General features: G+C 50.9%; 6 protein-coding genes and 2 non-coding genes across 8 annotated transcripts; 3 read left to right on the forward strand and 5 right to left on the reverse strand.

Moving 5' to 3' along the window:
* Positions 1 to 116: 116 nt before the first annotated feature.
* IAR55_006504 (uncharacterized protein) lies at positions 117 to 2923 on the reverse strand (the record flags this gene model as incomplete). The annotated part of the gene is made up of 7 exons (XM_066949587.1): positions 117 to 548; positions 603 to 1558; positions 1603 to 1660; positions 1708 to 2270; positions 2317 to 2425; positions 2487 to 2759; positions 2831 to 2923. 7 exons carry the CDS (start codon positions 2921 to 2923, stop codon positions 117 to 119), a joined length of 2484 nt encoding a protein of 827 aa, XP_066799881.1.
* An 886-nt stretch (positions 2924 to 3809) lies between these two features.
* IAR55_006505 (uncharacterized protein) lies at positions 3810 to 6697 on the forward strand (the record flags this gene model as incomplete). The annotated part of the gene is made up of 3 exons (XM_066949588.1): positions 3810 to 6392; positions 6449 to 6514; positions 6566 to 6697. The coding sequence occupies 3 exons, from the start codon at positions 3810 to 3812 to the stop codon at positions 6695 to 6697; spliced, it is 2781 nt and encodes a 926-aa protein (XP_066799882.1).
* A 160-nt stretch (positions 6698 to 6857) lies between these two features.
* On the reverse strand, positions 6858 to 8530 carry IAR55_006506 (uncharacterized protein; the record flags this gene model as incomplete). Its single annotated transcript, XM_066949589.1, has 4 exons — positions 6858 to 7175; positions 7255 to 7549; positions 7641 to 8027; positions 8106 to 8530. 4 exons carry the CDS (start codon positions 8528 to 8530, stop codon positions 6858 to 6860), a joined length of 1425 nt encoding a protein of 474 aa, XP_066799883.1.
* A 277-nt stretch (positions 8531 to 8807) lies between these two features.
* Positions 8808 to 11967, reverse strand: IAR55_006507 (uncharacterized protein; the record flags this gene model as incomplete). The annotated part of the gene is made up of 13 exons (XM_066949590.1): positions 8808 to 9137; positions 9187 to 9266; positions 9322 to 9522; positions 9573 to 9654; positions 9704 to 9823; positions 9905 to 10342; positions 10398 to 10570; positions 10620 to 10777; positions 10825 to 11021; positions 11081 to 11155; positions 11205 to 11355; positions 11406 to 11531; positions 11582 to 11967. 13 exons carry the CDS (start codon positions 11965 to 11967, stop codon positions 8808 to 8810), a joined length of 2517 nt encoding a protein of 838 aa, XP_066799884.1.
* Positions 11968 to 12375: 408 nt separating this feature from the next.
* Positions 12376 to 14300, reverse strand: IAR55_006508 (uncharacterized protein; the record flags this gene model as incomplete). Its single annotated transcript, XM_066949591.1, has 6 exons — positions 12376 to 12475; positions 12531 to 12718; positions 12825 to 12963; positions 13100 to 13247; positions 13520 to 13587; positions 13630 to 14300. 6 exons carry the CDS (start codon positions 14298 to 14300, stop codon positions 12376 to 12378), a joined length of 1314 nt encoding a protein of 437 aa, XP_066799885.1.
* Positions 14301 to 14940: 640 nt separating this feature from the next.
* IAR55_006509 lies at positions 14941 to 15012 on the forward strand. Its single transcript has one exon. It is a non-coding gene; the product is annotated as a tRNA-Gly (tRNA).
* Positions 15013 to 15103: 91 nt separating this feature from the next.
* On the forward strand, positions 15104 to 15175 carry IAR55_006510. The gene has a single exon. It is a non-coding gene; the product is annotated as a tRNA-Gly (tRNA).
* Positions 15176 to 15212: 37 nt separating this feature from the next.
* Positions 15213 to 21740, reverse strand: IAR55_006511 (uncharacterized protein; the record flags this gene model as incomplete). The annotated part of the gene is made up of 2 exons (XM_066949592.1): positions 15213 to 19628; positions 20046 to 21740. The coding sequence occupies 2 exons, from the start codon at positions 21738 to 21740 to the stop codon at positions 15213 to 15215; spliced, it is 6111 nt and encodes a 2036-aa protein (XP_066799886.1).
* Positions 21741 to 23041: the final 1301 nt, after the last annotated feature.

Here is a 23041-nt window from a genome sequence, read left to right on the forward strand (position 1 = left end):
TCGTCTTGATTCTTCTATCATTTAGAACATCGAGGAAGTTCATGTGCCATGCATTCGGATTCGTAACTTCGTTCCGCTCATCAATACCTGACTATACAACAATGTATGATACATTTTCACCCCTCTGAAGCGATAGGCTCCATGTTTACTTTCATGAGATCGTCTAGGCCGCTCTGAACACAGCCCAGCCACTTCTGCATGTCGTCCACGGTTTTTTCCAGCTCCGCGAATACGTCTTCTGTATCAAGTCTGCTAAGATCGAGCGGACGAATGGGTGGACCTATATCGTGATTTGCGACATGAGGAGCGCGGGTCGAAATGCCTGAATCAGACGGCATGCAAGCAGAAACCGGAGCAGGCGTGACTGGCATTTGCGCTAAGGCGTTCGCTGCTGCCAAGTTGAAGGTGATCGGAAGGCTTGGGACCGGAGGAGTTTGATGATTGTTCTGTGCTAGCGGTGAAGGGGCAGGTAGGAACTTGTGAGGTGTCGAAGCGACAGAAGGCGAGGGTGGGAGAAGATCGGGTATTTCGGGCACAGCCGGTGATAGCTAGATGAGTAGCTCAGCGGGAGTACTGCTGATTCTCTTCAGATGTAGACTTACTTTCAGCAAATCTCTCAGCCCAACGACACCTTGCCCCTCTTCCACGCGACTCCCACTTCGACTTCGCATCATACCCATGCCGCCCATCGGCCTGGGACCCAGAGACCCGGGAATCGCCAGGTTCCTGGTCGAGGTCATGGGCCCTTCTTGTGATTGTGCAAGAGCAAAGGCTTGAGCGTGAGCCTGAGATTGACTTGCAGCACGTCCCTCCATGACTGCTACAGAAGCCTGCCGCATCATAGGTGGTCGTGTAGGCAGGGCCCCATGAGATGAAAAAGAGCGTGTGGGTGATACGGCCGAGCCTGGCATGGTAGGAGCAGCGGAGTGCATGCGATGTAGAGTTGGAGGTTGGGGTGCCGGCCGAATCACAGAGGGTCCGGAAGTGGACTGGGACACGAGTGGGAATTGAAAACCTCGCAGTCCCTCGCCCATTGAACCGCCAGGTCGCCGTGCGCCTGGCCCACTCTTCAATCGAATGTCCTCGGGTTGCTGCGATTTGCTAGTCGGCACCGAGGATAGTGTGTCAAGGCTCATTTTCGTTCTCATCTGCCTAGGCGACGGTAAGTCAACGTCCGGCTTTCCCATGGGAGTATCTGCTTGAGGTGAGTCGATACGGTATGTGCTTGTTGAGGGTGTCGGTACCGTATCCGGAAGGATCTGAAGGTCTGTCGAAACTGACAAGGGAGTCGGAGATCTTCCGGTGCGTCCTAGCCGACCTTGACGTATGGTCGACGGGTCATAACCAACATCGTCTCCTAGATATTCTTCTTGCTCCGGACTAGGGAATCGCGCCACCTGCTCGATGGCACCGGAACCGTCAGACGATTGCGGCGTTCCAGGTTGCTGAAGGGCGAACGATTGGAACGGATCAGGATCAGACGACGTCTCGTCGTGGAAAAGGCGACGGAGTGACTGCGGTGCCGGGCGCGCTGTCGGAGGAGATAGGGTGGTAAGTGCTAGCACGATGATCAGCAATCAACTCTAAGTGCCTTCAACTCACGGATCTCTCCGATTTGAGCTTTTTCGTCTACGAGCATGCTCATACGCGATCGAACTGTCTATCGTAGATGTCAGCCCAGGGAGCAGAACCGACAGGGTTGCTCACATCAAATGCCCAGTCACCGTCTGATTCTTGTTCGTACACGTCATCCTCAACACTCGCTCCAACGCCTGCAGCTAAACTTTGCCTCTGTCCTCCAGACTCTTTCCATGCTTGATATCTGGAGACCAGATCGTTTAATGCGGTAAGAGGCGTCTTACCCTGTTGCTTGATCCACCTGACTTTGCCTAGTTCCTCGGCTGGAAGCCGATCACTAGGTTCTTCATTCAAACAACCGACCACGAATTCTCTCATTTCTTTGGTCCAGTGATCCCCCTCCAGCTTCGGTGCACGCATACGCTTATCACCGAGGAGCATGACCGCTCGTGCTGCGGGCTGGCCGGACATGGGTGGTTCGCCGTATGCCATTTCGAGAGAAGTGATACCAAGTGACCATATGTCAGCCTTCGCGTCGTAAAGCCGTCCTTCGGTGACAACCTCTGGGGCCATCCAGTATGGCGTTCCCACAAAAGTCGATCGTTTAGAGGTCGACGATTGGAGCAGAGCAGCGACGCCGAAATCGCAAAGGAGAATTCGAGGTGGGAACGTGGTAAGGAGGATATTTGCGGCTATCATAAACAATGTCAATGCAATTTACAAAAGCAAATTACTCACCTTTCAGGTCACGATGAATGACACCGTTCTTGTGCAAAAAAGCCAGCGCGATGAGCACTTCTCGCATGATCAAGCAGATATGGAGTTCTTTGAGTGGTCGGGCTCGCGACTGTTATTCTAGTCAGTATACAAGATCCAGGGCAATCAATGCATTCACGTTGTTTGCTCACCAGAGTCCGTATGCTGCCCCCTTCGGCGTACTCCATGATGATCCAGACCTTGGGGCCTTCCATGAGACTCCCATAATACTTGATGACGTTTGGTGTTGCGCCTGAGCCTCCGAGCATGAGCTGTTGCAGCAAGGCGATCTCTTTCTGTATGTCGGCGACATCATCGTCTTCCGTATCGAGGTTGATGATCTTTAGCGCGACGACATGACCTGTGGAAATGTGCTTGCCACGATACACGGCGCCGTATGCACCTTTACCGACTATCTCGAGTTTCTACTGGCACCATCAGGATCTGTTACCACCAGATAGGGGAAAGCAAAGAGGCAAAGACGATAAGCACGCACCTCATACAATCTCTCTGGAGGCACATCCTTTGGCTGGGCTGCAAGCGAGGCTATGTATGCCTGCTCGCGAGAGATAGCGTTGGGGATGACCATGGCATCTGCGATGATGGGAGCTGATGCAGTTGGGTGATAGAAGAGTACGAAGCGAATGAACAGAGGAAGATTGATATAAAATGCCAAAGAGATACAATAACAAAGAGAATGACGCTGTGGTGGGTGTCAAGGTGCGTGGGGTGAGTGATGGGGTGATCGGGATGGACTGGATTTCTACATCATCATCATTCATTCACTCATTCATCCAACATCCGACCTCGCCCCCATACCTCGTCTCGCACATCGCTCAAGCTTCTCCTCGACAGTCACCGATCGGACCTATAGCAATCAACACGTTCGGCGGTTCATGTGTTCGACACATTCGATCACTCCTGGCCAGCGTTATCTACCAACCTCCGATATCTCTCGCAGCGTAGTCCACACATACAGTATATTCAACTATATATATAATCACACGGTCTGCTCATCCTCACACCTCCCCAGTCAACATCTGATCCATAGCCAGTTCACCCTCACGTCTTGTTGACGGGGACGAAACAACCCCCTTGTACGATACTCGTGAGTGACTATCTCATCCTTTCTCTTATGCTGTAATCGACTTGTTCCAAGAACCGGTCAAGTCCGTTCTATGGTCTACTCTATCTCTATCTCATCTCTATCTCTCCTCCTCTCTCTCTCTCCCTCTCTGCATCACCCCGTCACATCCACCAAGTGATCCCTTTGCCGATGCAGTGCAAGGTGGATGTGGTATGAAACGCTTGCGAAGGGAAAGGGGGTGGCTGTGAGCATGGTACGGTTGTTGCCACCTCGGTCACCGGCATTCTTGCGACACAGTTCATCGGTCCCTCTATATTCGTATATCATGTCAGCGAGTGTGCGCGCTGATACTCGCTTTTTTCCTGTCTCATGTAACAGCACTCCGAAGATGCCTAGTCCTCCTCCGCTAGTGATTCGTCACACCCATCATTCACCCGAGCGACCTCTTCTCGAGCAAGATGTTTTACCTCAAATCCCGCCACGATCTCGATCAATCCCAATCGATACCGTCACTCCTCGACCCCAGATGAGCTCGTCATCGTATCGGTCAGATGTTTCGGTCATGTCTGAAATATCTGAATCTCTTCGAACGACATCTCCTGCCCCGCTTAGCTCTGCTTCGAGTGTCCCAACGCCGTACACTATCCGGACGCCTGCATCTTCTGACGGTTCCTCCATGACTGTGCGACATGCGGACAATTTTCCAGGTGGATCCAGCTCTTCCGACTACGACTTGGACGTGCCGCCAGGCGGACTCCTGCGCGTCAAGTCTTTCCCCCACAATGGAGATCTGCTTGGAAACTCGAACGAATCGTCGAGCGGTCGTAGGACGAGATCTTGTACCCCTGCGGATGAAATGTCAGCCGAAAATGCAATGGATGTGGATCCTGCGCAAGACCAGGACTTCGAGCACGATCAAGAGCGACACGAGCGACCATCACGAGAGCGTCATGCTTCCCCTGACGGGACATCGTTTCAACCATTTCGCGATATAGAACGCCCGGTATCGCGCACATTTGAGTCATCTATGGCGGTCCCGCTGGTGTCATCAAGTCCCGGGGTCCGAGGTGGGTCTTCGGCTCGATCGTTATCGAACCTTGGAAACCGAGCCGAAGAGGATCACGTAGCACACGGACCTTGGAATTACCGGGGACAACAAACACTTGAACAACGAAATCCCGGTCTGGACGGACTTGGTACCTTCTCCTCATATGCAGGTAATGATTTGCTGCCCGCACAACGCCTCGAAAGTTCGCGTCGATTCATGCCACCGGCTTACGCGCCTTCGGAAAACAACTCGACCGGCTCTGAACAGAATGAAGAATATCGACCTCTCCTTGGTTCGGGCACTCGTCATCTGTCATCGCCTGTGCCGATCCGCGAGATCTCGCATAACCATATCTCACCGGCAGTTAGGTACTCTGTTTTTGGGGTTGACGCTTCTCACAATCTTCAAACAGCCACGTCGAATCCAATCCGCTCCGACTTCAGCTCCTTGCCCTCTCCCGTCTCCAACGTGGGTGCGAGTGGTTCTCCCGGCGCCCTGGAACGTCGTATCGACACTATAGAAGCACGGCTCGACCGCGTCCGACAGCGCAATCAGCGTAGCCTACCGATGCCCCCCGGGCTGTCAGCGCACAATCATGACGGGCTCCGTTCTCGCGCTGGTGGCCCTCATCCCTATGAACTACCTGCGCCAAGTGCGATGCGATTGAGACCCACCCCACAGGCTTTCGCCGAGGAGCAGCAGCGGTCAAATCTCGGCCGGGAGAGACCTCGGTCGTCATGGCCTGATCATTCTGCCTCGCCTTCCATTCCTCCGCCTCGTCCCTCGTCGATATTTGGGTGGGAAACGTCCTCAGTCCCGCCCGAAGAAAGGTATCGGATGAGATCTCAGCCACGGCTCAGTGCACTTGATGCGGACAACGATCACGAAAGAGTGGAAGCTCGATCGCGTTACTACCAGCAACAGCTCGATACCCTTCATGCTCTACGAAGTCATCCGCTCGGCTCATCGAGTCTTTTTCGACTCGCAAACTCTATCGGTGTGGACACTCCCGCCGAGGACGTTACTACGTCGCAACAGGGAACAAATGATGTTGACAGGCGAGAGGATTTCAGCGGTGCTCGACTCCTTAACAGTCTTGGCATGATCGCCCACGAGACAGATGCCGGACCCATGTCGCGACCATCGAGTAGGCGTTGGATATCATTCGACGAAGGTGAAAGAGCTCATGATCGAGGAGACCAACGAAGCAGACTTGAAGACCCCATCGGTACATGGAACCGCGATATCCATGAGGCTATCGGTCGTCGACTCAGTCAACCTCGGCCCCATATGACGTCCGTGTCCCGTCGGCTTCGTGAGCAAATTGGACCGGACTGGGAAGACACACGTGCAATGGAGACAACGTCAGCGGACCCGTACGATCCTTCTGCGGTACCGCTGCCGCCAGCGGATCGCTCTCTGTGGGGCGAAGTGGGCGGAGTCTCTTCTACTCTCGATTCTTTGCTACCAGACCCTCCGTCAAGCTCAAATGGACCTTCCGCGATAACGGACAGACGCCCGCGATCTCGGGATACGCTTGGCAATGCAGACTCCACGTTGCTGCCCCGTCTTCGGTATACTACAGATCTCCCTCTGTTTCGAGGTGGGCCAGATGGACCAGACTGGCATATGTTTTCATCAGATCCTGATGCTTATCCTGACTCTCACATTGCGCCAATGGGTTTTGCGTACATCAATTCGTTCCAAAGGATATATGGGCCACGGTCTCAACTCCAGCTGACGGACGATATGAGCGCCGAGGACAAAGCAAAGGTCGTAGAGATGGTCGCACGAGGGGTATCGAGGTTGCCCTCAGGTCCGAGGAAGAAAGCAGCGGAGAGCATGCTGGAGACTGTGCCTTGGGGCAAATTAGGGGATCCTAGTATGCAGAAAGACGACTACTGTTCGGTCTGCCACGATGATGTGAGTTTGCTGGAATGATGGTGCAGCATGTCTGATATGGCTGATTGGTATTACAGTATGAAGAGTTTGACGCAATCGCGATCACTCCGTGCAAACACATGTACCACAAAGATTGTCTAGATGTGAGCATTCAGAATGTACCCGGGTCAGAGCTTCAATTGACGTCTCCTTAGACCTGGTTGAATCAACCCAACATATCATCTTGCCCTATGTGTCGACGCGACTTGGCCGTCCTGGCTTGTCTGACCAAGATGGTTCCTAGCAAAGCAAGAGAAGATGCGCTGCCGCTGTGGGCCTTACCTTGAACTGCTTGTCATCATGATTGTACATTGCTGCTTGTTCGTTGTATAGTATATCTATATATATGTGTGTGATTTTGTTTTACTTGCTGCTTGCTTAAAGTTTGGGCCTGATGCATTGGTATGGAGTATGCTATGATCTGTCCTTGGTATCGAACTTGATCATTCATGGGTTCGCTTCATCTTTTTGGATAGAGGACATCGAGCTCGCCGCTGCCACTTTATCTTCCTCCTTCTTCTCCCTGACACATCGAGGACAGTAACACCAGAATCCGTAATCCTCTCGCAGATCGTTACGCCTGTCCTCTCGCGATTTCGCGATGTTGACGTAGGAGATAAGAAGCTCATCACCGGGATGAATGGTCCGCCTCGCGATCATGGTAAGCTTATTCGTTCCTCGGTTTCCGGCTTGTATCGGTGGGGGCAGGTCGCAAGGGAGTTCTGACGGGGCAGGTGGCACGAACGATTTGGGCATGTTACGGACCTGAGGAAGAGTTGTTGATGGTTGGTCAGCTGTAATGCCTTTCCAGAAAAGAACCAATGGCTCATAATGGGGGACTGACCTGGATATTCGGCTCGCAAGAGTGGTTGAGATGTGCATGAAGAGCGTAAAGTCCACCCGAATCCTCCTGATTGAGACCGACCAAGCCGTATAACTGAAGGAAACTCTCAAACGAGAACCAGCGATCGACCTCGGCGTCTGTCAGAGGAGGCGGTTTCATCTTTCTTGGATGTTTAGCGATTAACAATCTCTGAAACTTCTTGTAGTTCTCGTCGGTCGGCTGAGGGTTGAGAACATTGCAGATGATGATGTGAACCAGCTTCCATTCGTGTATTCTCATCTCTCCGACAAACTCCCTGATTTGGTTGGTCATGCAACGTCAGACTCTAGTCTGGCTTCTTTCGGGACAGAGGATGAAATGGACGAAATGGAAGATTCACAACTCACCATTCTTTGCGTTCCATTTCCTTCTTCCGTTGACTGACCCTCGCCATACCTTTCCAAACTCTGTGTTCAATCTCGTCCGCTTTGGTCTTGTCCCCCCAATCTCTCTCCCCTCTCCATCTCGCGATGATTCTGGCTACGGCATCGATGGACCGCGCTCGTTTCTGATGAATGAAAGTGAGGAGGTTGACGACGTCTGGATTCTGACCGGGACACAGAAGGTCGTGATGAGCGGCTGTCTTTGAACGTGCTTTCGAATAGCAGAGACGAGTGCAGAAGTGAGCGGTATCGCAGAACGAACAGGAGACGGATAGGGGAGGGTCGGCTTGCGGGAAGAGCGTGAAGCACTGGGAACACATCCGTTTCGAAGCGAGGAAGGGGTACAACTCGCTAGAATGGATAGAGAACCGAGACTTGTCAGTCACGGAGGGCAAGCGACAGTATAGATTAGTGTGTCAGTGAACTCACGGATCAGCTGTCACTATCCATGGTTCTTCTTGCCAGAGCACCTCTCCTTGCTGTAGCCTCTCTTTTGCCACCAATCCCTTTCCCTTTCCTCCAGAAAACATCTTGACTTTGACTTTTGGCGCGATACTCGCTATATCGATTGAAGGGTCCATTCCAGTGTCGGCAATGAGGACCGACTCGAGTGTCGAAGAAGAGGCATCGCCATTGCTAGAAGCAGGAGTTCCATTTGAAACGGTCGTAGAACCAGCTACCGATTGGAGGGCTTTACGAAATCTCTTTTCAGACACAGTCCAATCGGGATGGTCGATTTTGAGCTGAGCAAAAAGTTTGGTGATACCGAGAGAAGGATGAGCTGTTTTTAGGTCGGACACCGCAGGATTGAGAGCATCTTCAGCTGGAAATATGATATCGCTCCCATTCGCCATGATGGGCCCGGTGAGGAACAGTCTATGAGTTATCGACGCGAAGTGGGAAGGAATTGGGATGAAAATGGAGGTCAAAGAAAGGAGACAAGATAAAGTGGAATGTCATCAGGTCACCAAAACGAGTACTAAACGTGTGTCCCGATTGAAGACAACAAACCTGTCGTCGACAAAAGCTGGTGACTGCCCCTACTCAATCTCCTCCTTGTCCAATCCGATGCATCTTGTGCTCGTTCACTTTGTTTATCACACTTTATCGTACAATACACTATCTATTGATTCAACTGACCTCCCTGACAAGACTGGAGGCAAGCTTATACGCAGGGTCGGGATCTTGTCTAGCCATTTCCGCCATACTCAGCAGCTTCTTGACGCCAACCAACAGTTCACCCCTGCCTTCTTCGCCGAATCGAGCTTCGCGGAGCATTTGCATAGCTCGCTGATGGTCAGCCGGCGACGAGAACAATGAAACTTCTCGGAGGCAGTGATCAACAGCGTCGAGAGTGGATATAGGCGCGATCGGAATGTCGGTATCAAAGGCTGATAAAACGTCCATGTCGGACAGGATCGATCGGTTTGAAGTCGTCGCCACGATTAAAAGACGACGCCCCTACGGCATATCAGTATCCTTCATTCTTGCTGACTGCTTTTGCACATACCTTGGGAGGCCGCTTGCCAAACAGTACGATCAAAGCTTGCAGCACACCGTTTGCGAATCGCGGTCCGATTGGATTCCAGTCTGAGATAGCATGGTCATTAGGTCGCTACACACTTATGCGATGCAATCCACTCACCTAACAGTCTTTCAATGCTGTCAACTACGATAACACTCAAAGGACTCTTATAACTATCCGAGAACACTTTGTGCAGCTGGGCGATCTTTTGTTGTTCCGAAAAGCCCACCATCGTTTCCGGAGAGATGAGCTTGATGAAGGGGAAGTCTGAAGCCATTGCAATGGTTGCAGCCAGTGCAGTCTTTCCCGATCCAGATGGTCCTGCGATGTATTAGTTTTACAGGCAAGCAAAAGGTAGGGTATGAGCTGACCATGGAGTAGGGCGCAGACAAGTGGTGTGCGTTCGGATTTTCGCACCTGCTCGACAAGTAAACTACCGTCGTTGAGGACGTCCTACATGAAATGGGTTAGACAAGTCGAAATCCGCAGTCGGCCAACTCACGTTGACTCGCTGAGAATAGTGGATGATACCGTTCTGCACGACTGATTGCAATTCTTCCTCAGAGACACCGAACGCGGGCTGTACTTCGTCGAGGGCATGCATGAAGTCGGCCCGGGAGATCTGAATATTCTCTACATCGTCGAACGACGCCGCGGTGCCGACCTATACAGAATGAGCGCAGTCCAGAGCAGCTGCACTCACCTTGACATGTCTGTTGAAGGCAAAACTTGTAGCACTCTTGGTGAGACCTCCAATTTCCGCACCCGAGAAGTTCTTGGTCAACGCTGCCAATTCGGCGAGGTCGACATCGTCCGCCATGACACCGTTCTTCCGCATCTTGGCAGTGTGAATGTTCAGGATTTGGAATCGACCGGCCTCGTCTGGCAGGGAAATCTCGATATGAACCTCGAGACGACCGGGACGTAGAAGCGCCTCGTCGATCATATCCAGTCTGTTTGTCATACCAATGATAAGAACGTTATTCAACTGATCCACACCGTCCATCTTCGACAGCAGTTGGTTGACGACCGAATCGCCCACACCAGTGCCACCGCCAGTCGAACCACGCTGCTTGCAGATCGCGTCCAGCTCGTCGAAAATGATGATGTGAAGTCCACTCTCGTCGCCCTTCTCCTTTTGCTGCAACACCGCGACGAAATGTGAGCTGAATTCCGCTGCAACGTATGGTACATACCTCTTTCTCAGCATCTGCGAAAAGCTTTCGGATGTTTTCTTCACTTTGACCGACGAACTTGTTGAGGATTTCTGGACCGTTGACGACCTTTGGTTCTCGAGCGTTGAGCATCTTTCCAATCTGCCTGGCCATCAAGGTTTTACCAGTACCGGGAGGACCGAAGAGAAGGATACCTGCATATAAATTAGCAAAACTAGGTAGCGGAAAATACTCAAGACCTACCTTTGACGTGCTGGATACCAAGCTTTTCGACAAGACCAGGGGGGAAGATACGACTGGCGAACGCTCGACGGAAGATTGCAGCAAACTCGGTGTCAAGACCACCGATACCCATATCTTCGAACTTGAAGTTAGGCGCAAGGATCGCGTTTGTGGGACCACTAAGCAGACATGAGATCATGAACGTGCGAATCGTTGATCGACTCACCGCTTCGAGCTGTTCTTGAGCTTGATATTGCTGGTAGGGTCTTTGACCCAAATTATCTCCGTCCCATCCATAATGATACCGGTCTGTCCGTCGTTTCCATCGAGAGAGGACACTGCTCGAACAGTTGCTTTCAACTCGTGACCACGGTAGTCGAAAACCAGGGGTTGGAGGGGTGTCAAAGGCAAGGAGGGGAAAGCCTGAGGGGGACTTGTATCAGTTGCGCGCATCAAATTGATCTCATAAGACAATGACTGACGTTGATGAACGCTGCAGCCATCTCCTCGCTGTCGAAAAGATCCGGAGTCTCCTTTCTCTTCAATCTGAAGCCGATCTGAGGCGAACATAAGCGGAGGTCGTTACATCCATCAAAAGCCACTCACTTCCAGTTCCGCTGTACTCGCCCAGTCTCCATTCCTTGGATGGTATGGCTCCAATTCCACCGTCTCTCCTACCGCGGACAGGCCGACCCATTGTCGAATGATCTTTGACGGACCGACATGCTTAGGGGGCAACGTGTGAGTCGGGTCTCGGCTACATGTCATCATTAAACATCGCTCTTTTCTCCACAGCTGGGAACTTACATGATAGAGAAGATAAACTTGTTTCGCATGATCACAAATTCTACATCAGGCGCAAAGTCTGCAGAGTTGACTACCAATCGATTTGTCAAGGCCAAGGGGTCACTTGGGCAGGGAGCGATATTGAAGCTGACCAAGACATGAGCGGACGTTCGCATAGTAGTTCATGTATAACTGACATTGCCCTGCCTCCTCCGCCCTGACCACCACCCGCTGGATAGCCTCGCTGTTGAGGTGGCTGAGGTTGTTGTGGTCTATATTCTGCCTTCTCGCTGTGGTACCCATCTCCACCATACCCACCTCCACCTCCACGAGGTGGCAACGCAGGTTGAGAAGGGGGAGGTGCTTGTCGAGCTGGCGAGCCATAGTTTCCACCGTATGGATCCTGCTGAGGTGGAGCGGGACTTCTTCGAGGTGGTAGACCAGGTTGAGAAGGTGGTGGAAGTGAAGAGTAAGAACCGTTGTCGGCAGGTAAACGTTCATAGGGCGATTGAGGTCCTGCTCCAGCGGGAACAGCGCGACGCGCCGCCGGAGCGTTGGGGTCGTTTCTCTTGAAGAATGACATGGGTATGGACTCCGAGAAGGTTCACTGAGGTGATGTGGGAACCTCAGAAACCAGTATGTCTGAAGGGAGTGGACAAGGTGAACAGTTCAATGTGTCAAGGACATCTATCTATCTCTCTTGACAAATAGGGGAGTGGGAGATGCCAATCGTTTGACATCGTCATCATTTCTGATCATGGTGGACGTGGCGGTCGAATGACGCGTGTTATTTAGCTCCTCCACATAAACTCGCCTTTGCTCGTTCCCCTTCTTTCTGTTGACCAATCGAGTCCTTATCCGTGAGCGACTGTGCCACCGTGTCCTCGAGATATACTTCAAATGGTGTGGTGTTCGGATGCATGGTCACGGAGCCAGGGATACGGAAACAATCATCCACAACTGTGGCGAGATTCTAGACAAGATCTAATCTCTAGGCCTTGATCTTCTCTTTGATCTCCTTGTCCGCAACCTGCTTCAACAGCTGCAGCTGGTTCGCAACGTCTTTCAGTGTAGACAGGACATGGCGGTTACTGGGAGACACTGCGCGTAAGCGAACACTCCACGGAATAGAGGCCCGCAGCTTACCCCTCGATGAAATTATGCTCTCGATATAGGATTTCGTGCTCTTTGCAGTACTCCTTGACGAGGAGACTAGCTTCTCGCAGATTGTGCCGGGGAAGACGAGGGAAAAGATGATGAGTCACTTGTAGATTGAGACCACCATGGATGAACTCGATGGTAGGTGAACAGATCACGTCCATAGTGGTTCGAAGCTGACGTGATGGGAACGATTCTGCCGGACCTAGATCCTCGGTCGAACACGCAAAATGGGACAAGACGATCTGAGGGATCAGCACAGGATCGCAGGGTGGTACTCACTTGCACATGCACAGGACTAGCGAAGACGTGGCTAACGAGCAAGTATCCTACTCGCATTTGCCAAGTCGGAAGGTTCCGAAGCATTGAGCCATAGTACGCCCAGTAGAATGCAATTCCAGCTAGCTCGTAGACCCAAAAGCTGTCTCTTTTTGGTTTAGGACCCAGCAAGTACATGTAAGAATTGGCGTAAAGATTGAATCGAGCGAGAGAAAGGACAACATAGTAAATTCGATGTCTGGGATCTGTCAGTCGATGCTGATGGATTTGTAACTCACTGGATCGAAATCAGTATCTTGGCAAAGGCGTCGAGTGTCATGACTCGCTTGTAGTAGCTCGACCAGAGACTGCCAAAAAAGTCCTTCGAGATGGCGAAGAAGGGGATATGTTGAATGTCGGGATCGTGCTCAGGATGGTTCGTGACGACTATGAAGCAATGTTAGCTGCGTGCTCGGCTCTGTCGGTTGTCACTTACGATGGTGGATGTTGTGGTTCTGAAACGACTGATCAGCTCTTTACCTTAGGTATCAGTGCAATCACTCACGTCGCACCACCATCCCACACTAAGTCCTCCTATCCAGCTGGAAACGGTCATGCCTATCACCCTGTCCCACCACCAATCCCCGGTCACCTCAGTGTGTCCAGCGTCGTGTACGAGGACTGGCAGATCAGCACTCATAGGTTTGACTTCAACTCACAAGCTAATTGCTGGAACAACAGCCCCAAGCAGGCGGCTGAGGACATCTGACCGATCCAGCCGGTAGTGCTGCGCAGGGTCAGCCATGAATAAAAGTCAAAGTAAACTCACTTGAAGTACAAGTAAAGCGATGCACCACCCAGTAGCAGGTACCGAAGGATGTCTGTCCCATAACCGGACAATGGTCCTGGTGGTTTGAATAAACCAGCATCGACTATCCGCTGTCTCAATTCCTGATATGCCTGTGACCTGATGTATTCTTTCCGCAGGTCCGAGTTTGCAGAGGTGGGAGGTTCCAATTGGGCAGGATGCAGCGTAATGACTTCCGGGTTGGGTCCCGTGGTCCGTTCGATAGGAATAGCGGGTATGGGCGCAGAAGACGGGTCGAGAGAGATGGCCTGTTGTAATATTGATTGACCTAGTGTGATGGCTCCCTCTCTTGCCCAATGACCTTTTACGCCGTCCGGATGTCTGACCAGACCTAGAGCAATGGGAGGCGTCAAAGGTGACCAACCCCTTTCGTCCACTTCGACCCGACCGACAACGAACTTGTCCATCCGTCGCAGTGTCGGCTCGGAATGATAAGCCTCGATCTCGTCCGTGGCATCTCGACCGACAAAATGAAGCAAAGCTAGAGCACCGCCTGGGTGATATGGGGACCAAGGAGTGGTATTGATGACTTTTGACCGGTAGATGATCAGTTGCTGACCCTGGGTGATACGAGCGGCGATATCTGACCGGTCGAGGAGACGACGCTGTGCGTCTGTTTTGATTGAAGACATGGAGGTATGGAGTTGTGGTGAAAAGACAGGTGAGAAAGGAGGTGAACCTCGAGATCAGGTAGATGACAACGTATAAATTGGTCACGACAAGATCTAGATGTCGACGCGCCAGATGTGTGTTTCCCGCGGTATGGCCCGAGGTTATCGAACCACCAAGTTTTGACTGTGCTACCTCTGGCCTCCTGCGCAGGGGACACTAGTTGTGCCCCTCTGCTTTCACCTTCGGATAACAGAACAGGAATGCATGCTGTTGTTGCGCAACAGACATGTGCAGAAGGCGAAAGAGACAAAAAAAGATCTACACCAAAGAGGATTCGAACGGGTTCAACAAGGTCACCCTGCAAGGCAGAGGAGGCAAAAAGATGTGCGCCAACGGTGGATCGAACACCGGCCGACTCCTATTCTTGAATCTTGACAGAAGAACTGAGAAGAAAACCCTGGAAGTTGATGCATTGTAAGTCTCTACATACGTACGTACGAGGACTGACAGGCTCGCGTCTCCGAAGAGGCGCTCACTACGCCCGCGGGCGCCATTGGGTATGGTAGGTGGTCCGTCGACCCCCGGTTTGTTGAGTGCCTTGCCTTATCGAGTCGAATCATCCCGGCATCGGGTTCAGGCAATCTGACGACTTCCCGTGCTGCGCTTGTAGTATAGTGGTCAGTATATTTCGCTTCCAACGAAATGACCTGGGTTCGAATCCCGGCAAGCGCATAACACTTTTTGTTCGAGGCAAATTTCGTCTGACTTCTGATCTGCTTGATTCTCACGACTATACACATTGGATCTATCTTCTTTTTCACAAGCGCTCGTAGTATAGTGGTCAGTATTTTTCGCTTCCAACGAAAAGACCTGGGTTCGAATCCCGGCGAGCGCATTACCTTTTTTGCTAGTCGCCTTGCATCACCGGCGACCTATTTGTAGATGCTTCTTACCTGGTCCCACCATATCCTAGCCGTGACCCGTATTGCTAATCCTGACAGCTTGTTATACAAGGGGCGATGAGCCAGATCGTACTCAAACTCCTTAGGTAGTGCCCCAACGTAGTACACGCTCTTTCCCGCTTCCCACAATTCATGGTCATACAAGATTGACTTTGCCAGGTCGACATGAGCCCTGATAACAGCAGCTACTGTGATGTCTTGGTTTGCCATGTATTCTTGGACCATTTTTACAGCGGTCTCCGTCTCCTGACAAAGTATCTCTTTGATGCCTTCGCATTGGACAAAGATGTGTCTTTCATCCACCCGCTCCGGAGGGGTCTGACACCATTTGCATCGTGCTAGATTCCTGGCTTCTGTGTTTTCTCTAGTTGCATTCTTTGCAGGGGTTGGTAGTTGACCAGACCTGATTTGAGCCTGTGTCTTGACTGACGCGGAATTGAAAGCTTGAGTGAATCTCCACTTGTCATAAAAGCGGGTTTCGTTTGTTGTTTGTTGCAGGTGTCTTGCGTACTTCTTCTCCCATATCGCCTGTATAATGGTGGGTGGGTATGAATGCGTAATGCCGATCTCTGCTGTGTATAGCGCAAACGTGTCCATGTATAGTGTCGGAGCTCGGAGTTGAGGAGATTTGTCCCTCGCACTCTTTGCCAATTCATCGGCTCGTCTGTTCAGGACCGCACCAGGGCTCTGATCATCCGTGTGTGCTTTTTGATGCACAAACTGGATTGGTAAGGACGTTGTCAGGCATGCGCCTAACCATCGTAACATCTGCCGTGCTGGAGACTTCGGCGCTGGGGGGTTGTAGCCCATTGTGGTCACATCCTGGCACCACCTAACAGTCGTCAGATGATCGGAATAAATAATGGACGGTCGTTCATCTAACAATCCTTTTTGGCGCCTTATCAAATTATCCAGCTTTATCGCAATGATGACAGCCGCTATCTCCGCTTCCTGAATGGAAGCAAATGCGTCTTGGAATCTAATTGAGAAGTCCAGGGGTCCAACCACAGCGACTGCCGTTCTTCTCTTTTCGGTTGAATCAGCTGGATCCATACTTCCATCAGTAGCCCACATCAGTGGCTGACCAGCAATGGTCTGAATCCGGTGTCTACTCATGGCATAATGCGCCTCAATCCATGAGTCAAGTTCATCAAGGGGGCCAAATTTCTCACTTGTCAGGTCGCTGTGATCGGACCTTCCCAAATGCCACGGAAGACTAGCAGGTTGCGCCCGATCTCCCCATTTTAAGCGGGGAACAGTTGTCGTCATGTTCAAAAGGGGAGAAGGTAAGATCTTCATCTCTAGTTCAGCCAGATAGATTCTGGACACTTCCCACACCAGCATGTTCCTCTTCGGAGTAGGATTCTTCGTGACAGTCCGCTCCGACGCTTGTGTCTTGGCGAGCGGTATGAAACATTTGTGCGAGTTTGTGCCTGTGCACTGAAAGGTAGCATGGATGATCTCCATAACTGTAGCTATCGTGGTGTTGTTCGAGTTGAGTAGCCTTATCAGGCTCGCCAGACTCCACATCGTGTTGAGTTTTGTCAGGTTTGGGAAATCAAGGCCGCCATCCTCAAGAGGGCTCGCCAGTACCTGCGTCGAAATGCCATACGGTAAACTCAAGTACTTGTTTACCTTAACCGTGATCATCTTCTGCAGTGCCTCAATACTTCTCGGTTCAATTGGGCAGTACTGGATCTTCGGTAATATTCGTCCTGCAAGGTTTTGTGCTATCTTCCGTACTGCAGTCATTGGTAGGGTCCGGCTCGGCCTTGGGAAAGTGAAGTTACGGATAATGTCCTTTACCCGTTCTGTTTGTACTTTCGGGTTATTGATAGGAGTCTTCAGGAATTCCATCTGTTTTTGAACCATGAGATGGACCATCTTGCCACTCGGGAGATGTATCTGCACAGTGGTCTGCAGCTGGTGTGGGCTAGGTTCTCCCATCATGAACAACTTAGTCTTCTCCCAATTAGTCTCCATTCCATACGCTTGCTGAAACTCATCAATTTTAACTGCCAGTTTTTGTAACCCTTCAGTGGATTCACTCAGCGTGAAAGTGTCATCCGTAGCAGCAAGGGTCTGGATCATGATAGAAAGATCGTCAGCTCTTTGGTGCTTTGCACTCGAGTAGCCCTTTCGGTCATGGCGAGGAGTCTGTACACGCATTCCTATGTCACTATGTATTTCTTTCAGCCACCACTGGAGCATGGCTGTGACAATGACATACTTGATAGGACTGAATGGATCTCCCTGTTTTGTCTGTCCTTTAGTATGAAAGACCTTTGATTCTTGGTTCCTCACTTTGACCGACATGGCGACGCGCCGAGTTCTCTCTTTGTCAAACTTCAAGACAGACTTGGGCAGTCCAAAGAACTTGACAGCATCGGCGAACCCTGATTGATGCATAAAATCATAGCCTTTCTTTTGGTCAGCAGCTAACGCATACCAAGTCTTCTCTCGGACTCTTGCATATCCGTCAAGTGAGCTTAGAAGTAGTGTCATATCGCTTACTTGAGCACCAAACTTTGCGGCAATTTGCGTATCAGGTATAAAACCACACTTATTGGCATATTGTTGAACAACTTGAGTGAACCATGTTGCAACAGTTACTTGGAGTCTGTTTGCAAGCACTATCCCCCGATAACTATTGGGGTCAGCGGGATCACCTCGCTTATAGATCGGTACTATGTGATTCTCCGTGACCTCACTAGGGAAGTAATCTTCTGTTATCATATAGTTAATGAGCTTGGTGATAACACCTAAGAACCGAGTTCCACTACGCGCCAAGGCCCATTTCTCCCATCCCTCCGGTCCAGGAGCCGGAGTGGGATTGCCTCGCAACAATAAGCGTGAGACGTCTTCCGGCGTGACTAATTTAGGCCATTCCAGTGGAGTCCTTTTGGTTTCCGCTCTGAATCGCCTAGATGCCTGCGAATCCAACCATGGTTTATCCACACTAGGTGGGTCCTCTCGGACTACAGTATTCTTGAAGTGGGCTCTTATCGTCTTGACATATCTACGAGGCTCAGATGTATACTCTCTCTTCTCCACATCTGTGAGAATCAGAGGTGGGAGTCGCATTGTTTGGTTAGGCATGATCCTTCGAACCGTCCCAGTCTTCAGCAATTCATTCACTTTCACCTTGAAAGTTTCTTCATCTCGTACTGATTTGCGTTGCAGACGCATGTTGGTGAGCGCCTCCTGATCTTTGTCGCGATCCTTGCACAGGGTCCGTCGCAGTTCCTGCAGATCATGACTCTTCTGGGGATCCAGGATCCCACGGTCTCTACGAGTCTGCTTTGTGATGAACTCTCGCCACTTACTCGCGTCTATAGCTGCAAGAGACTTATTGTACAGTTTGATCTTATGTACTAAGTGACGCTCCTCCGTAGGTATTTGACCCGATCCCGGGACCTTCAGCGGTTTGGGCCGCTCAAACACCTCCTCGCAGGTTTTTGTGAATAACTCATTTACTATCTCATATACTGAATCGAACGTGTCATCATCTTCAATTGCTTGCAACATTCGAGGATCGTCATCAAGGCTTCTGTTGAGTCTGAGTTCAAGTTGCTCAAACTTCTCGCTGTCGCGAGGGGGTTTGATCAACCTCCGCTGGACCGGGTCATTATGCCATTCCACTGTGGCAAGTGATGGTAGGGGCAAGCGTGAAAATACCGCACGATGATTAGTTCTGTCGATTGTCTGTTGGATCGTTTCAATATGACCTGCCGGAACTTCAGAACCCACAGCAATTCTGTCAATGATCGATCTTGATTGCGGTGCATTAGGCCGGGCGGGTCCCCCAAACGTCCAGTCTTGGTCCAACGAAAGATCTGGATGTAGTAGCCATAAATCCGTTGCACTGGTTTTACGAAGGAAATCACTGTAGGCGTTGTGATCACCAGCTCTTACATCTTGTATACCCCCAACCGCGTTTGATTCCTGTTCCTGGAGAATCATGTTTGTGTCACCTGCTAGGATCCACCTGGTCTTGGTCGCAACTACCTCTTCCATCTTTGCCCAGAATTTATGAAACTTAACAGTCTCAGACGATTGTGGGGAGTAGACGCCAAATACATCCATCACCTTCATGTTATGCGAACCTGCATAATCGGGGGTTTGGATTTCGACATGTAGTATATTCTGTTGGTAGTCCTTGACGGGTATGGCTCGCGAAGGTAGCTGGACATGTACTCCGATGGTGATACCACCAGGAGTGTTCGTGTCTCCCGCGGGAGTGGTGAAGAAGCGGTAAAGATGCTTCAAAGCTTCATGAAGGCCGTATTGCGGACCTCCATAAATCAACGTCTCAGTGAGTATGAATATCACAGGCGCCGTTTCAGATATCATATCAATGATCTGACGAGCCTTCACATTCCCAGTCTTAGAAATTCCCAATTTAGTCGTGTTCAGCGTAAGTACGGATACACACGGGTGGACCGCATGAACCGGTAGGGTGTAAATTGTTAGAATCACGAAAATGAAGAAGATATGACACCACGAAGTAGGACGACGCCATCCAACAACACATCGTCTCATAATCATGGAAAGTATAAGGCCAAAAGGAGTATGAGCACAAAATAGACAATTGTCATGAGAAGTATGACCCGTTTCGAGCACATAAGCGCTTCGGAGTGCTCCACATGTAATCTGCACCAATGAGATGTCAGGAGATCTACTTATGAGCTCGCCTCGACTCCTTGGCCGGATGCTGTGGGGCTGGGTTAGCTTCGCATCCAGCTTACTAGTACGCCTCTCATAGACTATTTGATGTTGTTTGAGCAGGTCATTGACACTCACGGCTGATGCCTTGCCCTCAAGGGCATGTTTCCCAAGAGCAAGAGGTTGGGAAGATGAAGGATCAGGCGGAGGTGCAGGTGGCCGTGATGCCGACCCGATACTTCCTTCATTGACCGACAGGTTGTTGAAGCCAATGGCCGTAGTCGGAGTAGGTGGTACCGAATTCGACCCTGCAGACGGTAGGGCTGGGTGACCATGATCCTGTGGGAGACCCACAGGTGTCTGAGGAGGGGGAGCTGGTGGACCTTCTGAGTGCGGAGGAGGTGGTGGAGGACCTTCTGGATCGATATCCATCTGCTCGTGATGTGAGGTGTTGCCAGGTGGGATAACAGGCATTGGAGCCTTGACTGGCATGGAGCCGTCTGGTGCAAGTCTGAATTGTGGCTTAAAAGCCGGGTCCATGGCGCGACGCTTGAATGCCTGTCGAAAGGGTGTTGCCCGGTCTCGACGCTTCCTAGACATATTGTTACTCTCATTATCCTCCATACCTTCCTTGCTCAGCTTCTTATTCCATTCAATCCTTTTCTCGTTCCTCATCTTTCTAATCCTATCCAACTTGAAGTTGTTGAGAGTTGAGTTGAATATGTAGGCCGACTCATAAAAGTATCCGTTAATGGATGGAATGAGCGTGGCTTCCAACGCATGCCGCGGGCGAGATGCATTGAAGGTGAAAAACCTTTTACACGGCGACATAGCGTATCCGTAGGCATAGCACCTCTCGTTCGGGAATTTCTTGGCGATACGCGACATAATGTTGTTGGCGTTGACGACATAGTCGTCGTATCCGTATACAGACTCGCTGATGTAGAGGCAAAGCGTGGTGGGGGAGGAGACAGGAATGAAGTCAGGGTGATGGCTGATGCGGACGCGAATAGGAATATCAGTGAGATCAGAGGGAGATGAGTGCACTGGAGTGGTGTTCGCTGGAGTGGTGTTCGCTGGAGTGATGTTCGCATCACCATCTGCAGTCTGATTGCGGCCTTCGTGATTGACCTGCAGTGCGAAGGGAGATTCACGAACAACCTTATCACAGAAGTCAACATCGGCGCTGCCAATGAATCCCTCGCAACCGTTGTCGTTGATTCGAACCTCCCATACATTGGTAATCTCCGCCCCAAGCTGCCAGAAGAGCGTGGCCATTGTGTCTCTCACACCATCATTGGTGAGGGGACTCGCAAGTGGCTTGGATGGGTCGATGAGCTGCCAGTCGAATTTGAGTGCCGTAGTGCGGTCATTATTGACCGCGGCCGACCAGCGCGTCTGAAACCCTGCTGCCTGCACTGCTTGTTTGAGACAGTCCAGCAGTCTCTCATCCGGCATGTCCTCCTCACTCTTGTATAAAGTTGGAATGAAACTAACCGTGGCCGAGTGGTTAAGGCGATCTCCGATGGTGGGGTTGCCCAGTCCGACCGTGAAATGTTTCATATCTAGAATCGTCTCAGCGCCGCCAGCCTGCGCTTTGATCTCAGGAAGGGATTTGAGAATCGCTTCCGCTTCCTGGAGTGCCGAATCTGCAGTAGCTGAGGATAGGTTGTGAATTTTGAACGCGATAGGTCGACGAAGGATGGGAGGAAAGATCTTGCCGGAGACCTCTTCCGAAGTATGCTCCGGGGGGGCCGTAGCCGTGTAGGTGACTGAGGTGGGGGTTCCGACATTGTCGTTCCCCGGTAGTACTGCAGGAGTGAAGTCAGACATTATCAAGTAGTCAACCTGTAGATAGACGTCAAGTGTAACGAGTAGAGATGTAGGTAGGGGTTGCACGGATGAAATGACATACGAGGGGGAGAATCCTTGTCTACCCATTGTTCTTGTTATTAAGCAGTAAACCACTGATGTCTAACTAAGCTCAAAATAAACCTGTGCAGGTAAGGCGATGTTCTTCTGTGTTTCGAGTTGGAGTGGTGGCGTCCAAACGTGCTATTATCGTCGTGAAGACTATTGTTCTTGTGTGTTGTTTCATATCTTGCTGTGTTGCGGCTTTGTTTGTCGTCGTCAACGAGGCCTTATATGTGTGTGTGCTTTCTTCCGTGTTGACGCAGTGGCGCCGAACATCGCCTCACTGTTGTCTTTCGTTGTGAGAGATGATTACAGTAACGCGTCAACATTGGACGATTACCCTCGAGCGACAAAGCAGTATGTTGGAAGTTACTTATTGTTCCCTTGGGTGCAAACCATTTTGTAATGTGGAGATGATATTTGTAATGAATACAACGAAGTTGGGGTTGATAGGTCATAATGTCTTGTTTGAAGAAAATCGACCAGTGTTCAACGCTGGGTGACCATTGGCCTGAAGGGGATCATGACGACACAGTGCAGACGTCCGCTCCGAATATCTATGACGAGAGGGGCTCAGAGCCTTCTAGTGACAGTCAAGGCGAGTGAGCCTGGGGTTTGCATTGGCCATTTGGCCAGGATGTATTTCGGTACTAGATCTACCAATGGCAATGGTGCTTTATCTCTGTGCAGCTATACCACACCGCTTGTGATAGTGAGTAATGTGGTCCGCACACTTTCCCTGGCATTGTCTGGTACATGACCGACTGGTGTGACGGACTCGATGGTCCTCAAAGAAAAGCGACGCAGTGATAATCACCGGTATTTGCATAAACGGTCAACAGGATTCCATGCATCCTGCCGCGCAGGGAAGGGAATTCCAGGTGTGAGTTCTGTAGCGCTATTGCTGTCTGGGGCCGTCACCGGGTGCTGTATGCATGGAATTGAGTAACGAATGAATGAATGAATGAATGAATGAATGAATGAATGAATGGAGCCATCCTAACCACTAGACGATTGGCGCTTTTTAGGCTTGTTGAAGGAGGCCATATTTTGTTGTATATATAGCGTCTACACCTTGTAGACGGTTCTCGGGATCTTCAGATTTCTCCGCGAGTTCTCGTCAAACAACTCTCGACAGCTAGCTCACAGGCAGAAGGATTCTTCTGCCCTCACCAATGAGCTGCTTCCTACACGTATTTTGAATGGCTTTCCGTCCCAGA

Source organism: Kwoniella newhampshirensis, chromosome 14 (assembly GCF_039105145.1).
Source record: "Kwoniella newhampshirensis strain CBS 13917 chromosome 14, whole genome shotgun sequence".
In the NCBI taxonomy this organism is placed as follows: Eukaryota; Fungi; Basidiomycota; class Tremellomycetes; order Tremellales; family Cryptococcaceae; genus Kwoniella; species Kwoniella newhampshirensis.